At 42.6% G+C, this 23,502-nt stretch overlaps 1 protein-coding gene across 1 annotated transcript in view; it reads left to right on the top strand.

Moving 5' to 3' along the window:
• Positions 1 to 23,502, top strand: part of Melk (maternal embryonic leucine zipper kinase) — a 66,404-nt gene that overhangs the window by 5,747 nt on the left and 37,155 nt on the right. Inside the window, exons 3-8 of the mRNA XM_057790645.1 lie at positions 106 to 191; positions 2,752 to 2,868; positions 4,687 to 4,830; positions 6,210 to 6,278; positions 8,273 to 8,365; positions 12,976 to 13,074. Of these exons, the coding sequence (XP_057646628.1) occupies positions 106 to 191; positions 2,752 to 2,868; positions 4,687 to 4,830; positions 6,210 to 6,278; positions 8,273 to 8,365; positions 12,976 to 13,074 (608 nt within the window). The remainder of the gene's footprint in view (positions 1 to 105; positions 192 to 2,751; positions 2,869 to 4,686; positions 4,831 to 6,209; positions 6,279 to 8,272; positions 8,366 to 12,975; positions 13,075 to 23,502) is intronic.

The raw sequence follows: 23,502 nt of genomic DNA, 5'->3' as shown, positions 1-23,502 counted from the left end.
TAGAGTCATAGCTATTGGAAATAACAGAAGAAAGACAAACTTCTCAGAAAATGACTTGAAAGAGCCTTTTAAGAAATCTGTGCTTATTCATCTTTTTGTACTTAGGTGGCTTTGCAAAGGTCAAACTTGCCTGTCATATCCTCACTGGAGAAATGGTAGCTATAAAAATCATGGATAAAAATGCACTAGGGGTAAGTTTGAAATTATTTCTTTTCCTTAATTACACAAAATGATGGGCTCTACTGTGATACTTTTATATATGGGAGTTATAGTCCATTGATCATTTATCCTTCATGACATTAAAAAAGTTACTTTGAGTCAAGGTTTCACTATATATAGCCCTGGTCTTGAACTTACTTTTTGTCAAGATTGGCCTTCAACTTGTGATCTTTCTGCCTCAGCTTCATAAGTGTTAGGATTGCCAGTGTGTGTCATCACACCCTACCAAGAAATGTATATCTTTTCATATGTATATATGCATGCATGTGTGTGGGCACATGTGTAGGTATGCTATATATATCTTTTCATCTGTATATATGTATGGCATATATATAGGTATGTGTACATGTATATGCCCATGCATGTACAGAGGCCTGAGGTTGATATTGGAAATCTTCTTTGATTGCTTTCCACTTTATTCTTTTTTTGAGGCAAGGTCTCTCAGTCAAACCCAGAGCTTGCTGATATGGCTACTCCTGCTAGACAACCTCCTGTGGGGATCCCATCTCTATTCTGAAGCTGAAATTCTAAGTGAGCCGAGCTGCCATACCTAGCTGACATTTATGTGATTTCTGGGGACCCAAATTCTAGCCCTCTTGCTTGCATAACAAAATGTAAAGATCTGGAGACTCAAGAGACGGCTCAGCAGTTAAGAGCACTTGCTGCATTTTCAGAGGATGCAAGCTCAATTCCTATCACCCATGTCCAACATTCACAACCATGTGTAGCTCCAGTTTTAGGGGATCCTACTCCTTTGACTTCTGGGGGCACCATAGTTATGTGCATATACCCACATGCACACACAAGCTTACACATAATTAAAAATAGTGATAAAATTCTTTTAAAAAGCAAGAGATGGTTCTGTTGGTAAAGTATTTGCTATGTAAGAATGAGAACATTGGGCTGGAGAGATGGCTCAGCCGTTAAAGGCTAGGCTCACAACCAAAAATATAAGAATGAGAACATTGCCTGGTGGTCATGGCACACACCTATCCCAGCACTTGGGAGGCAGAGGCAGGTGAGTCTCTGAGTACGAGGCCAGCTTGGTCTTCTATAGAGCAAGTTCCACTCCTTTCCCCGCCATTAAGCACATGAATTTGGATCCCAAGCACTCACATAAAAAGCTGAGTGGGCGCATGGTTGCTTTACACATCTATAATCCCAGTGCTGGCAAGGTGTGTACCATCTAGACTGATTGGGGGCACTGGGTTCAGAGAAAGACTCTGCCACAAAAAAAATAGATGGGTAGTGATTAAGGAAGACATCTAATGTTGACCTCTGGTCTCTGTATGTATCTGCACACATGTGCACACACCTCTACACCACATTTATAGGGTAAAGACCTGTGTATTTAAAATAATCTGGATCTAGACATGATGGCACACACTTATACTCCCAGTACTCACGTGTCAGAAGTAGGAGTTCCAAGTGCAAGGTCAGTTTGGTCCACATAGCAAGTTCAAGGCTAGTCAAGGCTATATGAAAAATACTTTTATAAGTCTTTTTGTTTGTTTGTTTTGTTTTCTGAGATGGTTCTCTGTGTAACAGTCCTGACTGTCCTGGAACTTGCCTCCACCTGCTTCAGCCTCCCAGGTGCTGGGCTAAAAGACATGTGCCACCACTGCCTGGTTTAATTCCTTTTCTTTACTCGAGACTCCTTTCTTGTTCTTTAATCCAGACTGACCTATAGCTCACTTTGTAACCCAGCTTGGCCTCAGGTTTTCATTCCTCCCCAAGTGTTCTGACTGCTAGGATTGTATCCAAGCCTGCTGGTGGTGTTTCTGTACTTGGTTTGTTTGGCATGGCCACCTTCTACGGTAGTCCAGACTCTTTCAGGATTGTGGGCATTGTGCTCTTGACGACTCTATCAGTTTGCTTTTTGTCACTTGAGGGGAACAATGTAAAGGGGCAAGATTGAGTTTTGTCTCGTGGTTTGCGTCCAGGATCCACTGCTTTGGGCCGGAAGTGAAGCTGACTATTGCGATGGTTTGAGCATGTGCCTCAGTGGAAGCCAGGAAACAGAGAGCATGCCTTTGCTAACGGGCATCTCCTCTGTCCCCCCCACGCCTCAGAAGGAGAGAGCATGCCTCTGCTAACGGGCATCTCCTCTGTCCCCCCACGCCTCAGAAAGAGAGAGCATGCCTCTGCTAACGGGCATCTCCTCTGTCCCCCCACGCCTCAGAAAGAGAGAGCATGCCTCTGCTAACGGGCATCTCCTCGGTCCCCCCACTCCTCGGCTTATTGAGTGGTGCCACAATGCTCAGTGTGGGTCCTCTCTGAGTCCTCAGGCACTCCTAAGTGTGGGCTTTGCTAATCTCCACTCATTCAGACTGACAAATTGTCACTCACATTGAGCTTGACTTCATAAAATGCTCAGAGCACTAATTTTGTAATGTTTTTCTGTAATTTTGAGCAGTGTGTTTTAGAGCTATTGATAGCTTTTCCTTCCTCCTATTAAAACTGTTGATATTGATGGTTGGGACACTTTCCAAGAAATTTGTTGCTTATCTGAACTGCTGTTTTGTCAAACAGAGTGACTTACCCCGAGTCAAAACTGAGATCGATGCCCTGAAAAATCTGAAACATCAGCATATATGTCAGCTCTACCATGTGCTGGAGACAAAAAACAAAATATTCATGGTTCTTGAGGTTAGTGGTGGGTCCCAGGCAGCCAAAAGTGTTTGCTTGCTTTTTCAGTAGTTGAGAGAGAATTACATCTTCTTACCTGAAAAATTAGAACTAATGTTTGGTCTAGTTTCATTTCTATTGCCATGATAAAATAGTCCTCATAAGAAGTAGCTCAGAGGAGACGGGTTAGCCATAGTTCAGGGTCCCGGGAAGTCAGTGCAGCACAGACTTAACAGAGCAGAGGGAAAGAAGGAAATGCTTGCTTGTCTGCTTGTGCTCAGCTTGACTTCCCCAGTCTCATACAGCTCAAGACCCCTGACTAGGGAGTAGTGCCACTCAGAGTGGACTTCCCACATCAATGAACTTAATAAAGATAGTCTGCCACGGACATGCCCACAGGCAAACCTGGTATACACAGTCCTCACTGAGACTCCTCCCAGGTGACTCTAGGCTGCTTAAGTTGATAAAGCTAAGCCTTAAAATGATTTAATGGTTCTTCCACTTTCATGTAGGTTCCTGGGATCAAAGCCATCTCGGTGGCTCCTTTTGTGTCTCTTATTATTATATATCACTGTACATATGTTTCACTGTGACATTTAATGCATATATATTTATATATATAAAATGTGTTTATGTTTGAATATTTTGCCTGAATGTCTGTGTGTGTACCATGTGTGTATCTGGTGCCTATGGAGGCTACAAACTGTTTTGGATCCCCTGGGGCTAGAGTTATAGAAAGCTTTGAGCTGCCATGAAGGGACTGAGAAGTGGACTTAGGTTGTCTGGAAGAGCAGCCAGTGTTTTTAACCTCTCAGCTATCTCTCCAGCCCCTTATATAATGTTTTTTGACCATATTAATCCTCTGTTACCTTCTGTTATCACGGGTCCCCTTCCTCTTCTCAACTATCCCCACTTCTACTTCCACATCTTTTTTTTTCTTTTGAATTTTCTGAGGGTTGCATATATGAGTGTGAGTGCCTTACCAGTGGCTACATCGCTGAAGAAAATGTTTCTCCTCACTTATCAATCATTAACTGTATAAATCCTGGAGAGAGGACTTTGTAAGCCCTTCCTCTTAATTACTTGTTGTATGCCTCCTACTTTTGTGGTGTGGTGTGTATGCATATGTGTATGCGAGTATGTGTGCTTGCGTATGTGCACGTGGAAACTCAAGAGTGTCTTTTTATATTGTTTTTTCAGTCAGGGCCTCTCACTGAACCTGGAGCTTAGTGTCTAGGGTAGGCTGGCTGACTGGGGGCCCTAGGATCTGCTGATCGTTACCTCCTTGGTGCTGGGACTTCAGATGTGTGTTGCCAACTGCAGGCCTTTATGTGGGTGCTTAGGGACCTGAACTCAGTCCTTATGCTTGTTCAGCATGCACTACCTACAGAGCCATCCTCTTGGCCCCTAACGGGCTCTTTGTGAAAGATTGAAAATCGCTCATCTTTGGATGGTGACCAGCAATAATTACTGAAGAAACAATAATTACTGCTGCTTTTCAGTTTTGATTTTAGATGACTGTACTAAATGTGAGTACATTAACTTGAGAGTGAGTTTTAGTACTTTGTTATAAAAATATAAAGCCCTGAGTGAGCTTTTGAAAATCAGAATGGTAGTTGGTTTGACTTCTGTTTATTGCTAATAAAACTGCTCAAGGGAAGAATTATTGTTCTCCTTCCTGGAATAATTAGTGAATTGTTGGATCCTGAGAGTGTAGTTTTCGATATGCTCACTCAGTTCCCTTGCCTTAAAGTTGTGCTAACATTGACTTCAGTGTGTTTTTACTTTCCATGCTGGGAAGTGATTCTGTCAGCTGTAACTGTGATCTTGCTGTTAAAGTACTGTCCGGGAGGAGAGCTGTTTGACTACATCATCTCCCAGGATCGCCTGTCAGAAGAGGAGACCCGAGTTGTCTTCCGTCAGATACTGTCTGCAGTTGCTTACGTGCATAGCCAGGGCTATGCCCACAGGGACCTCAAGCCAGTAAGTGGCCCTGTCACAAATGCTTACCTGAGAGTTGAGCGTGGTCTGCCTCTTATTTCCAGGTGTCCATGTGTTCTGCTAAAAACTCACCAGTTTGGCTCCTTGGCCGTTTGTTTTGTTCAGAATCTGTCACATTTCTTTCTCTTTCTTACCATTCTCTCACCTGTCAGCTGTGTGTGACATGGGATGCCCTTGGAATCAAGATTTTATCCCTCGGCACGATGTGCCATCGGGCATTTTCCATTCAGTGTTTTGTTTTTGTTTGAGACAACCTCGATCTATATGGCTCAGGCTGAGAGACTCCTGTTTTAGTCACCTAAAATGCTGAATTATATTCCTTTAATTTCAAACCATTTCTCTCTAGAAGGGAGCAGTTCAGTAGGATTGACAGATTCTAATTTTAAAGGACTGATGAAAAATGTGAGCAGTCTTCTGGTCTTTGGGCTCTAATGTGACTAATATAACTGAGTATGTATTTAAATGTAGCTTCATCAAACAGGATCAGGGACCTAGAGTAGGTCTGTGGCAGTGTTACCACCTTTTCATGTGTTTAATACCTCAGTCTTCAGTCTGAGCTCTGTTTAGTCTTAAACTTGCCTTTGGCAGAAATTGTCTTCACTTGTAGTTTGCCTCAGCGTACTAGGAGGAATGGTTTTTCCTCCTTCATCTTATTCTTTGAAAAGATCTCTTACGGAGCCCAGAGCTTCCTATTTTGGCTAGACTGTCTGGACAGTGAGCCTCAGGATACTCCTCTCTTTGCTTCCCCAGTGCTGGGATTAGAGAGGTGTGTGTTGTCATGCCTGGCTTTTTACATGGATGCTGGGTGTCTGAATTTAGCTTCCTCATGTTTGCAGAGTAAGAACTTCACCTACCATCTCCCTAGGCCTCTCTCTTTTTTATTCTTTTTGTGATTCTAGGACCTCAGGCATGCTGGGGAAGTGCTCTTTCTCTGAGCACCATCTCTAGTTCCCTCTCCTCTCCCCTCCCCTCCCCTTCCCTCTCCTCCCCCTCCCCTCCCCTCCCCTCCCCTTCCTCCTTCTCCTCCCTCTTCTTCCCCCCCCCCACTCCGTGGTGGTAATGGTGGTGGTGGAAACAGGGTCTCACTTTGTAGCCCTGGCTGGCCTGGAGCTCACTACTTAGACCAGGCTGGCCTCAAACAGATCTGCTTGCTCTGCCTCCTGAGTATTATTAGGGTCAAAAGTGTATGCTTATCCTCAGCTCTATTTTTTTCTAATCTTTTCATTAGGTGTCAGTGATTTAACTTATATTGGATCTCAGCTTCAAATTAAAACAACTAAATCAGTTTTAGAAATGGTTAAAGGTGGGATGTGATATAAGGAAATCAGAATACAGTTATCAAAATATCTTTGTTTTCCCAGGAAAATTTATTGTTTGATGAATGTCGTAAATTAAAGCTGATTGACTTTGGTCTCTGTGCAAAACCCAAGGTAAGTGCAAAAATAAAAATAAACGTATGTCTGTCTATAAGTGTACCTGTTGGTCTTATATTGCACTGACTTTCACTTAATCTTTCTTGAACTTAGTTACATCCATTTTGAAAATTTTATCCTTAGCACTGGTAGTTTTATAAGTTTGCTAGATAATTCTGAGATGGAGTCAAGATTGTGAGCCACCACTGTAGGTCTAGGATTTGTCCCCAGGGACAATTGTAATGCCAGGCAACATGAAGCCATTATACTATGAATACTAAGTCATGTATTTGTAGTTTGAGTATGTTGCCACTAGGTGCTGCCTTGGTTCATTTGTGTAGAAGCTGGGTATTTGGTGTGTATCTAGTTTTTATTACACAGATAGTTCTATAACTAAGGATTGATTCCCCTTCCTTGTGAAAGAAGAGGGAGAATGGATGGCCATGGGCTTCTATATTTATTCCACTTGAAATGTCCCTCATTTGCATTCCATAGCTAAGTGCTGGTGTTCTCTAGCATAACTTCTCTGAGGTGACTTTGAACTTCTCCGCTCTGCGCCTGTGGCAGGTCTCCTGTGTGGCTGCTTGTTGGAGGCTTCCTTCCGGGTTCTCTAATGATGGCACTCCATTGCTAAAATGAGCTGTCTACACTCATTAAGAACGTTGAAATTGCAGGCTCCTCTCAGGCCATTGTAGTCCCATGATGATTTCCTACCCCTCAGCATTAGCAAAGGGAAGCAGATTTTGCCTCCTCAGTTTTGAATGTCTGGTTCTTTCTCATTCTTCTCCCACTGATGTCTATTCTGAGATTATCGGTGGAGGCTTGTGTCTGGGAAGCAGATGATTCAGGAGGCAGTTTCTATTTTTTTTTTTTTACAGACATAAAGCATATAAAGATCATCCTTTGACAGACAGATAAGCTGCATTCTCTGTAGGAGGTGGGTGGGGATGTTTGTGGAAGACTCCATTAGCTTTTTTTAAATGACGGCTACAGCTCCAACTCACAAAGACACCATCCAAGAAAATGGGGTGTTGGGAAGGATGCCTCAGCCCCATGGGGCTCTTTCTTCTGGGTATGTTTCGTTTGTAAACAAAATCTTAAGGTTTCTAGGTCTTGGCCCCTGTAGGGCTCAGCACAGGAGTGCAGCAGCAGCTTCATTTTCATAAGGCCTAGGCCTTGAGAGCAGAGGAGGTTGACAGATCACCAGGTAAGGCGGTGATTTGCCTTACCACAGGGTCTGAAGGATAGATTAGCAATATTTCCTACTTACCACTTGTTTCTTCCTGTGAACAAAAGGAAGTTGTTCTGCATTTGTAAAGATTAGATGTTAAAGATAGGGACTTGAATTCAGTGGGTATTTCTTGAATACTTGGGGGTAGGAAATCATGGGTGCTTGGATGGATGTGAGGTTTATTACTATGCAAATATTTAGGGGAAGTATGGACTTGATTTGACTTAACTAAGGGGAAAAGGTCTTGTTCATGTGAGGTTGAGTGGTATTGAAAATTCAGAGAATCACAGTTGGCATATGTGTGTGTACATATACACAAAGAGCATTTGCAGAAATCTCTTGATTATTTGGAAGAGTTTTTTGTTTATTCTTTGTTTTGTTTTTTTGTGACAAGATTTCTCTGTGTAACCTTGACTGTCCTGGAACTCATTCTGTAGACCAGGCCCAGGCTGGCCTCAGACTCAGAGATCTGCCTGCCTCTGCCTCCAAAGTTCTGGTATTGAAGATGTGTGCCACCACACCTGGCATGGCATGGTTCTTCATCTCGCCTTTCTTTTAATTCAAAAGGGAGATTTTGTCAAAGTTTAATGTTTTTAATGTTTATTTTTGATTTTTTGAGACAGGGTCTCGTCTAAACCCAGACTGGTCTCAAGCTTTCTACGTAGTTGATTCTGGCCTTGAACCCCTGGTCCTCTGCTTACAAATGTACACATCATGCCTAACTTGAGACTTACTATTCTTCGGGGCCATAACTAATAAGTTTCATTTTATGTTATGGTAGGGCAACAAGGACTACCATCTACAGACATGCTGTGGGAGTCTTGCTTATGCAGCACCTGAACTAATCCAAGGCAAATCGTATCTTGGATCAGAGGTAATTGTTCCTGATGAGTTTGGGGATTTTTTCTGTCATCCTCGTTACAGTTGCTTTTTGTATAAAGTGTGCCGTAGTTTGAGGCTGGGTAAGCTAGGTGTGGCCCAAGGCTATGGTGGCACACCCAGTTTTCAAAGATGTTTATTAGCACAGAAGAAAAACAACACTGTCCTTCAAGTGTCCTTGCTCAGAAAGCCTGGCTTTGCTTTCTTTGCACTTGACCCTTCAAGTTGTAGGCGGCCCCTCTTATTCTCTGGAGCTCAGGTGTTGCTGGCATTAGTGTTGTAAAGAAATAAACCATGACTTTTCAGAAGTTTAGGAGTTGCTGGGCTGAATGTCTCCTTTCTTGCATACACTCTTGTATAGCGGGGACCTTTGGAGGGGAAACAGCACAGGTGCGAGCTGGTCCCAGCTTTCTTTACCTGCAGAATCCACCTTCCTGTAGAACATCTCTGGGGAGAAGTGCTATGTGGGAGGACTTTGGAAATACCAGCTTGCTTAATTTGGAAAAGGGGTAGATGGGATTTTGTATATTTTTAGTGAATTCATTTTCATCTCAAATTTAAAGTATTGTACAAAAATAGAATTAAGAACTTTGGTGTATTTTTATTTAAATTTGTATTTATTTATATTTTCCTCTATTTACTTTTTTCTTAGACCATACATATTATGCAGATCCTTTTTAAAAAACATATGAATGTAAACTGAGCATCATATTCCTTCATAAGTATTTATGTACATTTTATTATTTTTAATATATTGTCTCTTTTAAAAAGATTCTTTACTACATCTATTTTGTATGTATTTTGGGGCAGCGAATACCACAGTGTACATATGGAGGTCGGAGGATAACTTTCAGCAGTTAGTTCTATCCTCACCATTTGGGTTCTAGACATTGAACTCAGCTTGTCAGCCTTGGTAGCAAGTGCCTTTCCTGTGAAGTCATCTTGTCAGCCCTGTTTTGTTTGTTCTTTTATTTTAAATGAGCCAAATTTTTAATTTGTCCATTTCTTGTATCTGAAGTGCTCTTCCGTGACCTCTTGGCTGAGAGTCTTTGCTGTCGTCCTTACCCACTGTGTAGCTTTATGGGCTTCATAGTTTCATTTGTTTAGTTTCTTGCTTTCAGTAACTTTAGGTTGATTTGGTGCTCAGTATAAAGAGCTTTCGTCGTCTTGACACACACAGGCATATCACAATTGGAGGCAGACACAGAGAGATGAGCTTAGAGCTGGGCTTTCGTGGATGAGTGTGGTCATGAACATCTCCCATAAAGCCGTCCATTACTCCTTCAGCAACAGTGCCTTTTGGCCATGGCGGTGGGGTAAGGTGAAGCTGAATCTTGAATGCACTTGAGTCCCTGCCTCTGGGAGACTTGGCAGTGGCAAGGATAATGCTTATTTATTTACTTATTCATTCATCCATTTATTTGTTTAGGAAGCGGCAGAGAAAATATGTATTTATTTTGGGAGGATAGTTTATTGAATCTGGTGCAAGAGGGCAGCAGCCTGGGCAGTAACTGGAGTACTGCCTGTATTTCCTGAAGTGTACTGGGATTGAATATGCTAACACTACCACTGACCTAAGTCCCAACCCCTTTAGTTTTTGTTGTTTTTTTGTTTTTAAATTTTGAGACAAGGTCTTATATTTTCAGTTGGAAAGCTGAATTGTCCAACCTGAGGTCTTCCTGCCTCAGCTTCCTGAGAAGAACTTTTTCCTTGTGGTGTGTGTATGTATATATTCACATGTGTGTTTATAGCTGTACCTGCATAAGTCTGAAGTGGATGTCTGGTTGATAGCTTCTACATTACTGAGGCAGGGTCTCTTCCTGAACTCTGTAGTTGGCCAGTTCCAGCTAGTTTTGGTAGCCAGCCTGACAAGGGAATTTCAGGTGCTAGGCTTGGAAGTTACACTACCTGGCTTATTGGCTTTGGGGATCTAAACTCTCATCCTCATGCCTGTCTGGAAGATAATTATTCACAGAGCCAAACCCGTTTTGTCTCCTATGCTGGTCTAGAACTCACTATGTAGCTCAGGTTAGCCTTGAATTTTTGGGTGTTTTTACCTCATCTTCCCCTCACCAGTGCTGGAAGTACAGATGTGAGTCCTTATGCTACGGACCCCTGTAAAATGTGTGCTTGTCCTAGTGATGCTCTTTATAGCTTTATTCTGTTTACATGTATGTGTGTATGTGTGTACATACATATTGTGCATGCAGATGAAGGCCAGAGGACAGTTTATGGGAGTTGGTTTTCTCTTTCTCCTTCCAGTATAAGGGTCCCAGGGTTTGAATTTATGATGTTAGCTTGACAGCATGCTTCTTTACCTGCTGATTCGTCTTTCTGGCCAACTTGAACTCTTTTGAAATCTGGAAAACTTTTAGGTTTTCTTACTTTTTCTTACGCCCACCCCACAACACACACACACACACATCACATAACACATAGGATATCACAATGTAGTTCTAGTTGGCTTGAAACTCACTATGTAAATCAAACTGGTCTCACAGAGATCCCCTGCTTCTGCCTCCTGAATGCTGTGATTAAAGGTGTGCACCACAATGCCCAGCTTGTTTGTGAAACAGGGTATCATATAGCTCAGGCTATGATCTTGCTATGTAGCCAAGGATGACCTTGAACTTCTGATCTTGTCTTTATTTCCAAGTGTTGGGATGACTGACATGTGCCACCAGATCCAGTTTATGTGGTGCTGGGAACTAGCTCTTGTAGACCAGGCTGGTCCTGAACTTACAGATCCGCCTGCCTTTGCCTCCAGAGCGCAGGTATTAAAGGTGTGCGCCACCACCGCCTGGCATAGTGCTTCATTTTAAAGTAAACAATTGAGGCACTTCTGATGTTTGTCCTGCCTAGGACATGTTCCATGGTAGGGTTTCTAAGGCTTTTCACAAATGTCTCATGGGAAATGTTTCAGAGGTTTTTCTTCACCCAGTTATTTTTATTTTACTTGTCAATGGATAGGCTTATTTACATTTGCCTTTGCTTATGATTTTAGTTAATTAGTGTGTTCTCTTATCTAATTTGAGACAGGAGATGCCTGATTGAGTTATAACTGGAAAGTCTAGTTTCTTTCCAGTATGCGATGGTAGATTTTTATGGGAACACTCCTGTATTTTTTTTCATCTTTTAGTTTCAGACATAATCTGTTTTGATTGCTCTGGTATTTGAAAAGGCTGTGTTCACTTTCTGTATTGCCTCAACTTAATAAATGAAATGTCTGACACCTCTCAGACATACATGCTAACTTCTGATCTCCATAGCTTGCAACACAGATGAGTAGTTGACTTGAGAGGCAGACTGTTCACATCAGCATTGTCATGGAGTCCTGTCTGCTGTGATTCAGCGGACAGGTCTAGGTTACCGGTTATCTAGTGCATGTGTACTACCTAGATACATGATGCTGCCTAGGTCGGTCTTACTTACAGTCCTTATTTCTTGCAGGTTTCTAAGGGTCAAATGAGGGTGAAAGCTGTGACTCACATTTAGGCACTATCACTGTACTACTTCCCCAGCAAGTGAACAGTGGTAGAATTCTCTAAAGGAATAAAACTGACAGAATGGAAAAAACAATATGGACTTACTAGATTGAGTTATAGATTATAATTCTTGTAATCCAATAATGGCTGCCTCACAACAGAAAGGCCAAGAATCTAGTAATTGTCCTGTCCATGGTGCAGGGTGTCTTTGCAGTCTCAGTCTGGCGGGTGCTGGAGTCTGAGAAGAGCTGTGTTGGAATCCTGACGATACTGGATAGAATAACAGTCACAGCAACAGGATAGACACCTTTGTCAGTGAGAGTGAGACTGAGCAGCAAAACGCAAAAGCTTCCTTCTCCCACGCCTTTCTGTGTAGGCTGCAACTAGCAGGTGTGCTCCAGACTTAGACTGGGTCTCCCCACCTCCAATCTCTGATCACACAACTGCACCTTGGTTTTAGTGTTTCCAGATGTAGTCAAGTTGACAACCAAGATTAGGAGCTGTGACTAATAATGTGGCATTATTATTGGTCAAAGCCAAGTACTGCTTGAATAAATAGTTACTGCTCAGGACTCATGAGACTCAAGGATGTCTCAGAGCGATGTAAACTTCCTTCTGGAGTTTAGGATTTGTAGTGCTGTGGTGCCACCCTACATGTTGGAAAAGTCAACCACTGAGTTTTATTAAGATCTCTCTATGTACAAAGGATTTTACAACACAGCTTAGTTACATTTGCAGATGGCCAGGAAATTTTCAGACATCTCTCTACATGTTTACATAATCTTCATATGTAACCTTAAGCCCTTGGTAGCCTTAAAACTGTCTTTGAGAATTAGAGACCTGGCTTTGTTTCCTTATCATGGCTCAGTTTCCACCCAGTTAGGAGTTACTTTTTATTCAGTACTAGCATGTGGCTAGAGGACTATACTGAATTCAAAGCCAGGAGGTCTTCCACTGAGTCAGTGACTTTGGACTTTCTGGGCTTTGTGTTCACTCTCTGTAGAATGAGCAAGTTGAATTGGCCGGTTCTTAGTTCTCTTCCAGCTTTGTGAAGATTCTGTGATTCATTTTGTGTCCTTTCTTTTTGAAATGTATTTTAATGCTATTTTTTCCCTCTTAGGCAGATGTTTGGAGCATGGGCATCCTCTTGTATGTGCTTATGTGCGGATTTCTACCGTTTGATGATGATAATGTCATGGCTTTGTACAAGAAGATTATGGTGAGTAGTGTGGGTACAGAATTTCAGAATAAAAGCTGTCTGCGCTGCTTATTGTATTTTCCATGGATTAAAGTACCAAAAGACAGATATAGTCCAGGCTGTTAGAAGTTAAGACTGTAGGTGTTATTTGGCCATGGTTAAAAGGAATGGAGTTGGAGGATGCTTTTTCCTTTTTTCTTCCTTCCTTCCTTCCTGTCCTTATTTCTTACAGGTTTCTAAGGATCTCTCTCTCTCTCTCTCTCTCTCTCTCTCTCTCTCTCTCTCTCTCTCTCTCTCTTTTGGAAAACATTCTTGTGAAATTACAGTAGATGTTAATAGTAGACCACCTATAGATTTATAAAAGAGCTGGGTGGTAGTGGCACACGTCTTTAATCCTAGCACTCAGGAGGCAGAGACAGCAGATCTCTGTGAGTTCGAGGCCAGCCTGGTCTACAGAGTTAGTTCCAGGACAGCTATGGCTACACAGAGAAACCCTGTCTGGGGGTGAGTGGAGGGGAGAATGAAGGACCTCGTCAAATATTGATAATAAATAATATTTAAGCTATGTTGTTAAGTGGACTGGCAGCATGGTTGGGCAGGAAGAAGTGCTTCCTGGAGCCTCCGAGGGAAGCAGAGAACTGACCCCAGAAAGTTGTCAAAGTTGTCTTCTGACTCATACTTAAACACCACTTCACTAATAATAAATAAAACAAAAATTTAAAAGGACACAGTGCTAATTGAAAAAGCAAGGCACAGAGCCTTGTATAGTATATCGTCATTCTGAAAAACACAATAAAGCCCAGCGTCTTTATTTTTTCCCATGGCAGGAAATACTAGAAGCTGATGGCTGCTGCAGTCTGTGGAAGAAAATTAGGAGGGGGGTAGTCTTTGCTTTATGTATCTCTTCAGTTTGAATCATGTAAAGGTTTTACTTCTTGGTTCTCTACTTGCTCTGGCTAGTACTTCCTGTACTGTGTTAATAGAAGTGATAGAAGTGGTGAAACTTAGTAACTCTTGGTTTTTTTTTTTGAATATATTAAATTTTTTTTTTATTATGTTTCACCTGTGTGAGGGTGTCAGATCACCTGGAACTGGAGTTACAGACAGTTGTGAGCTCCCATGTGGGTGCTGGGAATTGAACCCAGGTCCTCTGGAAAAGGAGCCAGTGCTCTTAACAGCTGAACTATCTCCCCAGCCCCCCCTTAAATATATATACATACATGGTTTTATATAGCCTAGACTGATCTCAAAGTTTTATTTTTAAATTTCAGTTATATACTTGTTTGGGGGCAATGCCACTGTGTAAGTGTGGAGGTCAGAAAACAATTTGTGGAATTATTATATCTCTGAGGTGTCTGGACTTGAGTTGTCAGACTTGGCAAGCACCTTTCCCTACTTGCTCAGCCATCTCACTGGCCCCAGGTTGGTTGGTTGGTTTGTTTTTGTGTGTGTGCTTTATGTTTTTTTGTTTTTGGGAAAGGGTTTCACTATGTAGCCTTGGCTAGCTTGCTATGTAGACCAGGCTTGCCTCAAATTTACAGAGCTCTGTCTGCCTGCCTCATCCCTCCGGTGTACTGGGTTAAAGGCAGACACCACCATATCCAGCTGAGGTTTGTAATTTTGAGGTGACGTCTCATACTGTATCCCAGGTTGTCCTGGACTTCACTCTGTAACCCACGTTGGCTTTAAAATCCCCACAGTCCTTCTGCTACACTCTGTTCTGAGTGCTGAGATGGCTCTTGGTCTTAGAGGGAAAGCTTTCGGGTTTTCCTATGGCATATGATGGTAACCCTAGGTTTTCATTATGTTGAGGTAGTTCTTGTCTATTCCTTTTTTGTCAGGTGCTTTTATGGAGTGGTGTTATTTTGCCATATGCTTTTCTGTATCAATTTAGATGATAATGTATTTTCTTCTCATTTGTATAGTTTGTTAACTTGATTTGGTCTGTTGAATAGTCCTCAGACCTTGTAATAGAGACTATATGGTCCTGGTGTATATAATCCTTTTAATGTGCTGTTGAACTTGTTTTGCGAGGATTGGTACTTTATGGATAGGCTGGTACATTTTTAGTGAGCCGTTGTAGAGAGTAGGAGGTAACTGTACCAGCCAGCTATGAGTCTCTGTAGGTGTACAGAAAAAGGGCTCTCTGTTTTGGAGCTGTGCTGAAATCTTTGTGCCTACAGCATGCACTTTAGACTTTTTGTTGAAGTTTTGTTTTTTATAGTTTTTAAAAAATCTATCTATCTATCTATCTATCTATCTATCTATCTATCTATCTATCTATCTATCTATCTATCTATCTTCTACAAAATAAAACAATCATTTTTCATTTTACATACCAATCCCTACTTCCTCCCCTCCTCCCCTTCCCTCCAGCTGTCCTCCCATCCCACCTCTAACCACTCCTCAGAGAGGGTAAGGCACATTGCTTTGGGGAAGGTCCAGGGCCCTCCCTACTACATCTAGGCTGAGCAAGGTATACATCCAAAGAGAACGGACTCCAAAAAAGCCAGTACAAGCAGTCTGCCCCAGCTATAGAACTGTCACCCACATTGAGAAGGACTAGTTTGGACCTATGCTGGTTCCTTCCCTGTCCAGCTGTGTTGGAGGAGGGGCCGCTTGTTGCTTCCCGGCTGCTTAGTCCTGAAATAATCACACAGAAACTATTATTTAAATTACTGCTTGGCCCATTAGCTCTAGCTTCTTATTGGTTAACTCTTATATTAAATTAACCCATTTCTATTAATCTGTATATTGCCATGTGGCTGTGGCTTACTGAGTAAAGTTCTGGTGTCTGTCTTCGGTGGGGCTACATGACATTTCTCTGACTCCACCTCCTTTCTCCCAGCATACAGCCTAGCTTTCCTTGCCTAGTTCTGTTCTTCCCTGCCATATGCTCAAAGCAGTTCTTTATTCATTAACCAATAAAAGCAACACACAGACAGATGAACCTCCCACACCACAGCTGGAGTTGGTGAGCTCCCGTTAGCTCAGGTAAACTGTTTCAGTGGGTTTACCCATTTTGGTCTTGATCTCTTTGTTCATATTCTCACTCCTCCCACTCTTCAACTGGACTTTGGGAGCTCAGTCCGGTGTTCTGCTGTGGGTCTCTGCCTCTGTTTCCATCAGTTGCTGGATGAAGGTTCTATGGTGATATTTAAGATATTCATCAGTCGACTACAGTGCAAGGCCAGTTCAGGCCCCCTCTCCTCTATTGCTTAGGGTCTTAGCTGGGGTCATCCTTGTGGATTTCTGGGATTTCTCTAGTGCCAGGTTTCTTGCTAGCCCCATAATGGCTCTCAATCAAAATATCTCTTTCCTTGCTCTCATCTCTGTCCTTCCCCCATCTTGACTATCCCGTTCCCTAAGTTCTCCTCCCCACTCCCCTTCTACCCTCGTCTTCCCCTACGCTCCCCAACCCCCACGTTCCCAGTTTTGTCAAGTGATCTTGTCTGTTCCCCTTTCCAGTTGTACGTCTGTTTTCTTAGGGTTCAGCTTGTTACTTAGAGAAGTTGTGTTTTCCTACTGTCACTGCTCCTCCAAGGGTTTGGCGTCTTCTGTCATGTAGACTGTATGTCTTGTTTAGCTGGCACATGGTTGCCCAAAAAGAAAGAAAATGCTTACTGCATGTGTGTCTTACTCCTTTGTCACAAGAATAACACTTGGCATCTGGGAGCTGTGTTGATTGGCCAGGTTTTGTAAAAGAAGACAGTTTCTGTTATGTTTCCTTCTGTAGTGGAGAAAGCAAAGGTAGAGACTTCAATAACTTCCTCAGGGTCTTATGGCCGTCTGAGCCCAGAGCCCTTCCTCATAACTACGAGTCACGATTTCTCAGCTCTGTAGTTGTTAGTCTACAAAAATCACTGGCACCAAGAAGAGACATGACTTCCACATCAAGCTTACGTTTGCACCTATTGACCAGAATGCGCCCAGGCATCCCTTCATATCAGGTTTACCATGGTTACAAGTTTACTTTCCTTGTTCCCATTAGGTGATGTTATGCGTCAGCTTTTTCACTGACGGGATGGCATTGCATCCTGACTAGTTCTGATTTTGTTCATCAGTATTGTTACAGCGTTCCAGAAGTCAGTAATTTCCCAGGTCCATTCCAACTCTCTGTAGCTCTGAATTCCTTGACTCTTGTTTTATGTTTTCTTACTGTTGTGTTGAAGTTTTGAATGCTGCTGCTTCTGTCATGTAATAACAACTGCCATGACAGTTGACATTGTGCCATTAACATTTCTAAATTGTTTAAAAACCGAATGGGCAGGACATGTGGTGACACATACAGGACACATGTAATTCTAGCCCTTAGGAGGTGGAGGTCACTCGAGGGTCAGGAGTTGAAGGCCATTCGAGTCACCCAGGACTACATGAGACCCTCTCTTAAAAAAACAAAACAGTAAAACAAAAAAGGACTGGAGATGTAGAGTGCTTGCCTACCATTCATGAGGTCCTGGGTTCTGTCCTTAGCATTTTATTAATTTGGAGTGGTGGCATATGCCTGTGATCCCAGGGCATGATAGAGAGAGGCATATCAGGAATTCAAGGTCATTCTTGGCTACATAGTGAATTTAAGGCCATCCTGGACTGCATGAGATCCTGTTCCTCCCCACCCCACAAAAACATGGAACTCTTTGGCATTGTCTTTTGGAGGTGCCATCTATCTCCTTCTCTGCATCATGGCTGTCCTCAGACCTCTTGTGAAGCCCAAGATGTCAAAAGAAGGACCACATGTCCATCTGGCACCATTTGCACTGCAGTGATGAAGTTAACACACATGGTGGAAACCTAGCAGCGCTGGCAACAGGTCCAACTTGATGCTTTTGGTGTTGGTTATTAGAGAGATGAGAAAACAAAGCACATGTTATCCAGTGGTTTCTAGATGTACCTGGTCGGTGGCTTGAGGGAACAGAATCTTAACTGTGCTGAGATTACTCAGTTTTCCTCCAGGAACCCCAAATCCATTGCAGGAAGAGCAGTTCAGTGGGCCATCAGAATCAACAGTCCTGGGGCCAGGCTGTGTGGGGAGACAGACTAATGGCTGTGTGCACACTTACTTGTAGTTAACACAAAAGCAAAGATAGAAGGAAAAGTATACTGAACAGTACAGGCTCACCCGAGGGTTTGCCTATTCTGTTGTAGGGTGAATCCTATTCAAACTACCAAGATTTTATAAAAATAAGTGATGGTTCATAGTCTGTGGAAACCAAGTTATATTAGGTCCATGATGTTCTTAATTTACTGACGTGACTGAGATTCGCTGTATTTTTGCCTTTCTGGATCTTAGACTACTATGCTGTTTGCTTTCCTTTGCTGTTTTGCAAATTCACATTCACATGGCAGATGTGGCATTAACACTATTAATTATTAATATTGTTTTAATCAGTATATTTATTTGAGTACACTAGTAGATCTTGAATAAATCTTTTGGGGGTTAGAACTTACCTTAAAATAATATGAAAGTGTTCTGCCCTAATGGTAAAATCCAAGGTTTTATTTTTGGCAAATTGAGTGCCTTTGCAGCGGCATGAATGAGGTAGAAAATACCTAATTCTTATTTGGTAGAATTTGGCCTTCCTAATTAATATTATTTACTAATACTGTACATTCTTTCTTTCTTCTACTCTGAATTTCATTTTTTAGTTTTTCATGTATTTGCAAGGTGAAAATTGATTCAAATTAGGATTTTTTATGCATTATTGTGGAATTTAATTTCACACATTATAGATTTTGAAATTTATTGTAATCTTGGCTCAGAACTATTGCTCCGAGTCGCAGTGTAATACAGTCTGCTGGTTGAATCTAATTAAGGTGTTGTATCACTTGCATACAGTATGTATCTGCCTAGAATGTTCTAAAAATTCTCACTTGGGACTCTTACAGCCCCCAGGTCTTGACTGAAAAGCCCAGCAGTATTTGACACACTGTGTAACTTACTTAGGAGGTGGGCTTTGGTTATCTTTTGCATTTGTTGATGACGTTAACCAAAATGCTGAGCTGTCATTTTCAGCATGATTACTTAGGGATTGTGTGTCAATCTTAGTAAAGTCATCTGTTCATTTGCTATCACTGTATTTGAAGACAAGCATGGCCATACCTCAGTTCTAGTACACACATACTAGTCTATGTAACTTAGAAGTTAGAGTTGGATAGCCTGAACGTAAAATTGCTTATCAGTTGTTACTTTCAACTTTAAAGGAAATGAACAAGCCGTCTCTTTATGAGATTATATTTTTATAATTTTTATAGAGTTGACTATAGTGCTGTCATTGTGTACTGGAGAGACTGCCTGCCTTTCTTAGTACCATGTGCAAAACGAACCATTTCAAGACTGCTAGAATCCCCAGGATTATTCTTTGCCCATAGATCTTTCTCCTCCTCCCACTTGGCTTTCATCTCCTGTTGCTCTGTTCTCGTTTGCAAGGTAATCACCCTTAAATAAAGAAGCAGGGTTTAGGGGTGCAGTTCTGGCTCGCACAGGGCCTTCTGTGGAGGTGCCCTCCTCAGCAGCGTTGTTCCCTGAGGTCTTTTCCGTTTGCTCTTTGAATGTATATTTTACTATTCAAATCACCCCTCTCTGTACTTGTAGGCTTCCTTTAGCACAGCACAGCGCAAGAAGCACTGCCTGCCTCTCGGTCCTTTTCTAGCCAGTTAAAACATTTTGCTCTGTAACTGGTTTTCAGCCTTGGCTCTGTTGTTGATACTTGGGATGTGGTCATTCTTTGCTGTGGTGGTGGAGGGCTGTAGTACTGCGGTGTGCAGCAGCATTTACGGCCTGACTTAGTAGAGGTCAGGAGTATCCCCCAACCTGCATGCTCCTGCAAAGCACAGGGCGTCTACTAAAAAGTTCCTCGTGCTGGCTGTGTGGTACATGTCATTTGGAGTATTCCTACTTTTAGCTAAGTTTTTGTTTGTTTGCTCTTCTTTTTTTTCTTTTGAATGTTAGTTTAAGGGCATAACATTTCTTTTACTTTGGTAGTTATGAGCCTGTTTTGGAGTATCAGAAAAGCAGGAACCTGGAACCAGACCTCTCCTTGGGAGGCCGCTAGGAGGTGAGACCCTAACTGAAGCTGTAGGAGAACTTGAGGGTGGTGGCTTAACACAGCTGACTTACTCTCCCACAGTGGGAGTGGGCACCAGCCCAACATGGAGGGGTGAGGGAGTAAGCAAGAAAGTCTGTAACTGTTAGCGTGGGGAAAGGCCACCCAGAGCTAGCCCACAGAGTCTGACCAATGAGTGACCAGCAGGGGAGCAAGTTCCGATCAGAAACTGAGGTGGGCTGTGACCATTTGATAAGCAGGTAAGCAGATGAAGCTCTTCTTTCTGTGGGACCTTGACAAGAGCAAGCTGAAGCTTATGAGAGGCAGGCAGATGGTCGTTTGCTGAGAGCAAATCCAGTTCCCGGGCGGACTCGTGAGAAGCCTTTGGCTAGGAGTTATGAAATACTCAGTTATGGGAGGGGCCAGTGAGAGGTCCAGTCCCATATTACTGGAGAGTTGGCAGCAGCATCTAAATCCCTCCTTCCTTGGGATAAAAATTGGGACAAGATAGCACTGAGCCTTCACATGGGGTTCAGTTGGTAAAGGCCAGTAGGGAGAAATAAATTAGAGGTTTCTGACTCAGGCAAGCATTAATATCCACCCCACCCCAAGCAAGGTATAAATGAGTGGTCTCTCTGTATCACATTGAAGACCAAAGAGAAAGGGAATGAAAACTTTGGAACTCTGCTTACCTCTTTAACATAATGGAAAACCAGCCTGCCATATAGATTGTTTATTTTTTTTTTCTTTTTTTGAGACAGGGTCTCACTATGTAGCCCTTCTAACCAGGAACTCATATACTCCAGGCTGGCCATGAACTCAGAGATCTGCCTGCCTCTGCTCCCCAAGTGCCTGAGCCATCACGTCTACCATATAGTTTATGACTTTGAATGACCTGTAACCTGTCCCCGACTTGTAAACTGGATTAACTTCTGTTATACCCTTACTAGTGTATTAGTGGATGGATTCTCAGAGTCTCCTTCATTACAACTGACTTTGGCTTTCTTTCTATGCCTGCCTGTATCTCCCTGGACTACATTTCTAACTCAGAGTCCTTACTCAGGAATTTTCCTGTGGCTTCCTGTGGTTTGGGAGGCCCTATGGACTTGGCCATAGGTTTTTTAGCCGTATTACAAACAGTTCTATAGTAAATGCTACCATGCTTACATTATCAGTTTATATGTGCTTTTAGTCTTTGCTACTCAGGTTGAGACAGGAAGATAACTTGAGCCCTGGCTATTCTGGGCAATATAGTGACACCCATCTTAGAAAAACAAAAACTAATATGTTTGTCAGTGTTATAAAAGCAATACCTTAAATTTTTTTAAAGATTTATTTTTATTTTCTATGTAGCACAGTTTTGCCTTCATGTATATATGTGTACCTTGTGTGTATCTGGTGTCTCCACATAGAGGTCAGAAGATGGTATTGGATCCCTGGCACAGAAGTTACAGATGGTTGTGAGCCACCTTTAAGGTGATGGGAACTGAATCCAGATCCTTTATAAGAACAGTCAGTGCTCTTCGTTGCTGGGCCATCTCTTCAGCCCCTTTTCCTTGAGACAGGGCCTCTCCTTGTCTCTTTAGTGTGTGTGTGTTGTGTGTGTGTGTACATGAAGGCAGATCTGTGGAGGCAGAGGACAACTTTTGATTTGTGCTTCCCACCTTGGTGACAGGGTCTCTCTCATTGTCCTGCTGTTGTGTCATGTAATGCAGGCTGGCTGTCCTGTTGGCTTCTGGGTGACTCTGTCTCTGCTTACTGTCTCCTAGTAGTGGTGCTGGGATTACAGGTCTAGTTCCACACAGGGGTTTTTTAATCATGGGTTTCTGGAATTGAATTTTGGTTGCCCAGCTTGCGCGGCTAGTGCTTTTACCCACTGAGCCTTCCCCCCAACTCCTGTTTGTTTTTTGAGACCTTGAACTCCCCTTCTCCTGTCTTAAGTACGAGAATTACAGGTGAATTGTTGTGGAATAATCTTTTTGTACACTGTGAAGATGTGTTGCTCTCATTGGTTTAATAAAGAACTAAATGGCCAGTAGCTAGGCAGGAAGAGGTTAGGTGGAACTTGAGAGAGAGAGGGAGAGAGCGCGCGCTCTGGGATGAAGGAGGGTGTGTTGGCCTGAGAAGCAAGATTAACATGCTCTACTGAATAAAGGTACCGAACCACATGGTAAAATATAGATAAGAAATAAGGGTTAATTTAAGTTGTAAGAGCTAGTTGGTAATAAGCCTAAGCTATTGGCTGGACATTTATAATTAATAATAAATCTCTGTGTGGTTATTTGGGAGCTGACTGGTGGGATAGAAAATTCTGCCTATGGTGAGTGTCTCACTACTGGTTTTATACAGTGCTGGGGACTGAACAGGGTCTTGTGCATGTTAGGCAATCTTTCTGCCAGCTGAGCCACATCCCCAGCCCTTAAATTTTTTGTTATATTAGTTGAGCACAATTTCATGCTTATTAGCCATTTAAATGTCCTGTTAGTATTCTATGCCTGTTTTCTTTTAGAATCTATGGGTTTTTTTTTTTGTCTAATTTGTTCCTTTAGTCAAAAAATATTAATTGAGCACCTTATACACACTAAGGCCAGACACTATTCTAGGTCAACAGAATGGCAAATTGTGTAGTATGAAGCTTGGTTTTGAATGTAGGGAGGCCTAAAATGAAACTGATGGTGGTCATAAAGTCTGTAAAGCGAGTTGGAATGACTGATGAGGTGCTGTGGTGAGCACGGGCTGGGCAGGGTGGTCACCACTGAAGCACACTCTGCTGTCATCTGGCGCAGGTGTGGCAGGCAGAGGGAACCCTGGGAACTGAGGCCCAAGGCAGACTGCTTTCATGAGTGCCTAGTGTGGTGAGGGAGAGTGGGACATTAGATGAGTTTGAGAGGTAGCAAGAAGTGGGGTGGACGTGAGGAAGCAGACCACGCTGAGCGAGATGGGGAACACGGGGGGCTTAGAGTACTGAGGCGACATGACTTGCCCCACTATTTTTAGAGTCTAAGTGGGAGTGAGTGAAGACTAGACTTCAGGGGACAGTGCTGCAGTCTGGATATGCCACAAGAGGCTGGCTTGTGATGGCACAGATGAGGTGGCTATGTTGTCTTTTGAGCACAGCTCGAATGCTGATGAGTTGAATGTGCATGTGAGTGGAAGAGAGGTCTGACAATGGGGAGCAGGGTGCTTCACCACCCTCTGTGGGAGGGGGGGTGGGCTGAAGAGCAGGTGTAATGCTGGCACCATAGTGACTTGCAGGTGTTTTATGTGACTAAGTTGTAATCTCTCATTTAGGGGCAAAGTCTTTTCCCTGCCAGCTGTTACTCTTCTTTGTGTTGTGCTGTTTGGAAATGTCACATGTTTGTTTTGTCATCATAGTCATAAAGTTTCTAGTTTTACTGTTTTGTCT

This window comes from Chionomys nivalis, chromosome 16 (assembly GCF_950005125.1).
Source record: "Chionomys nivalis chromosome 16, mChiNiv1.1, whole genome shotgun sequence".
Taxonomy (NCBI): domain Eukaryota; kingdom Metazoa; phylum Chordata; class Mammalia; order Rodentia; family Cricetidae; genus Chionomys; species Chionomys nivalis.
Note: the sequence above shows the minus strand (reverse complement) of the source record. Positions and strands in the feature narration are given on the sequence as shown.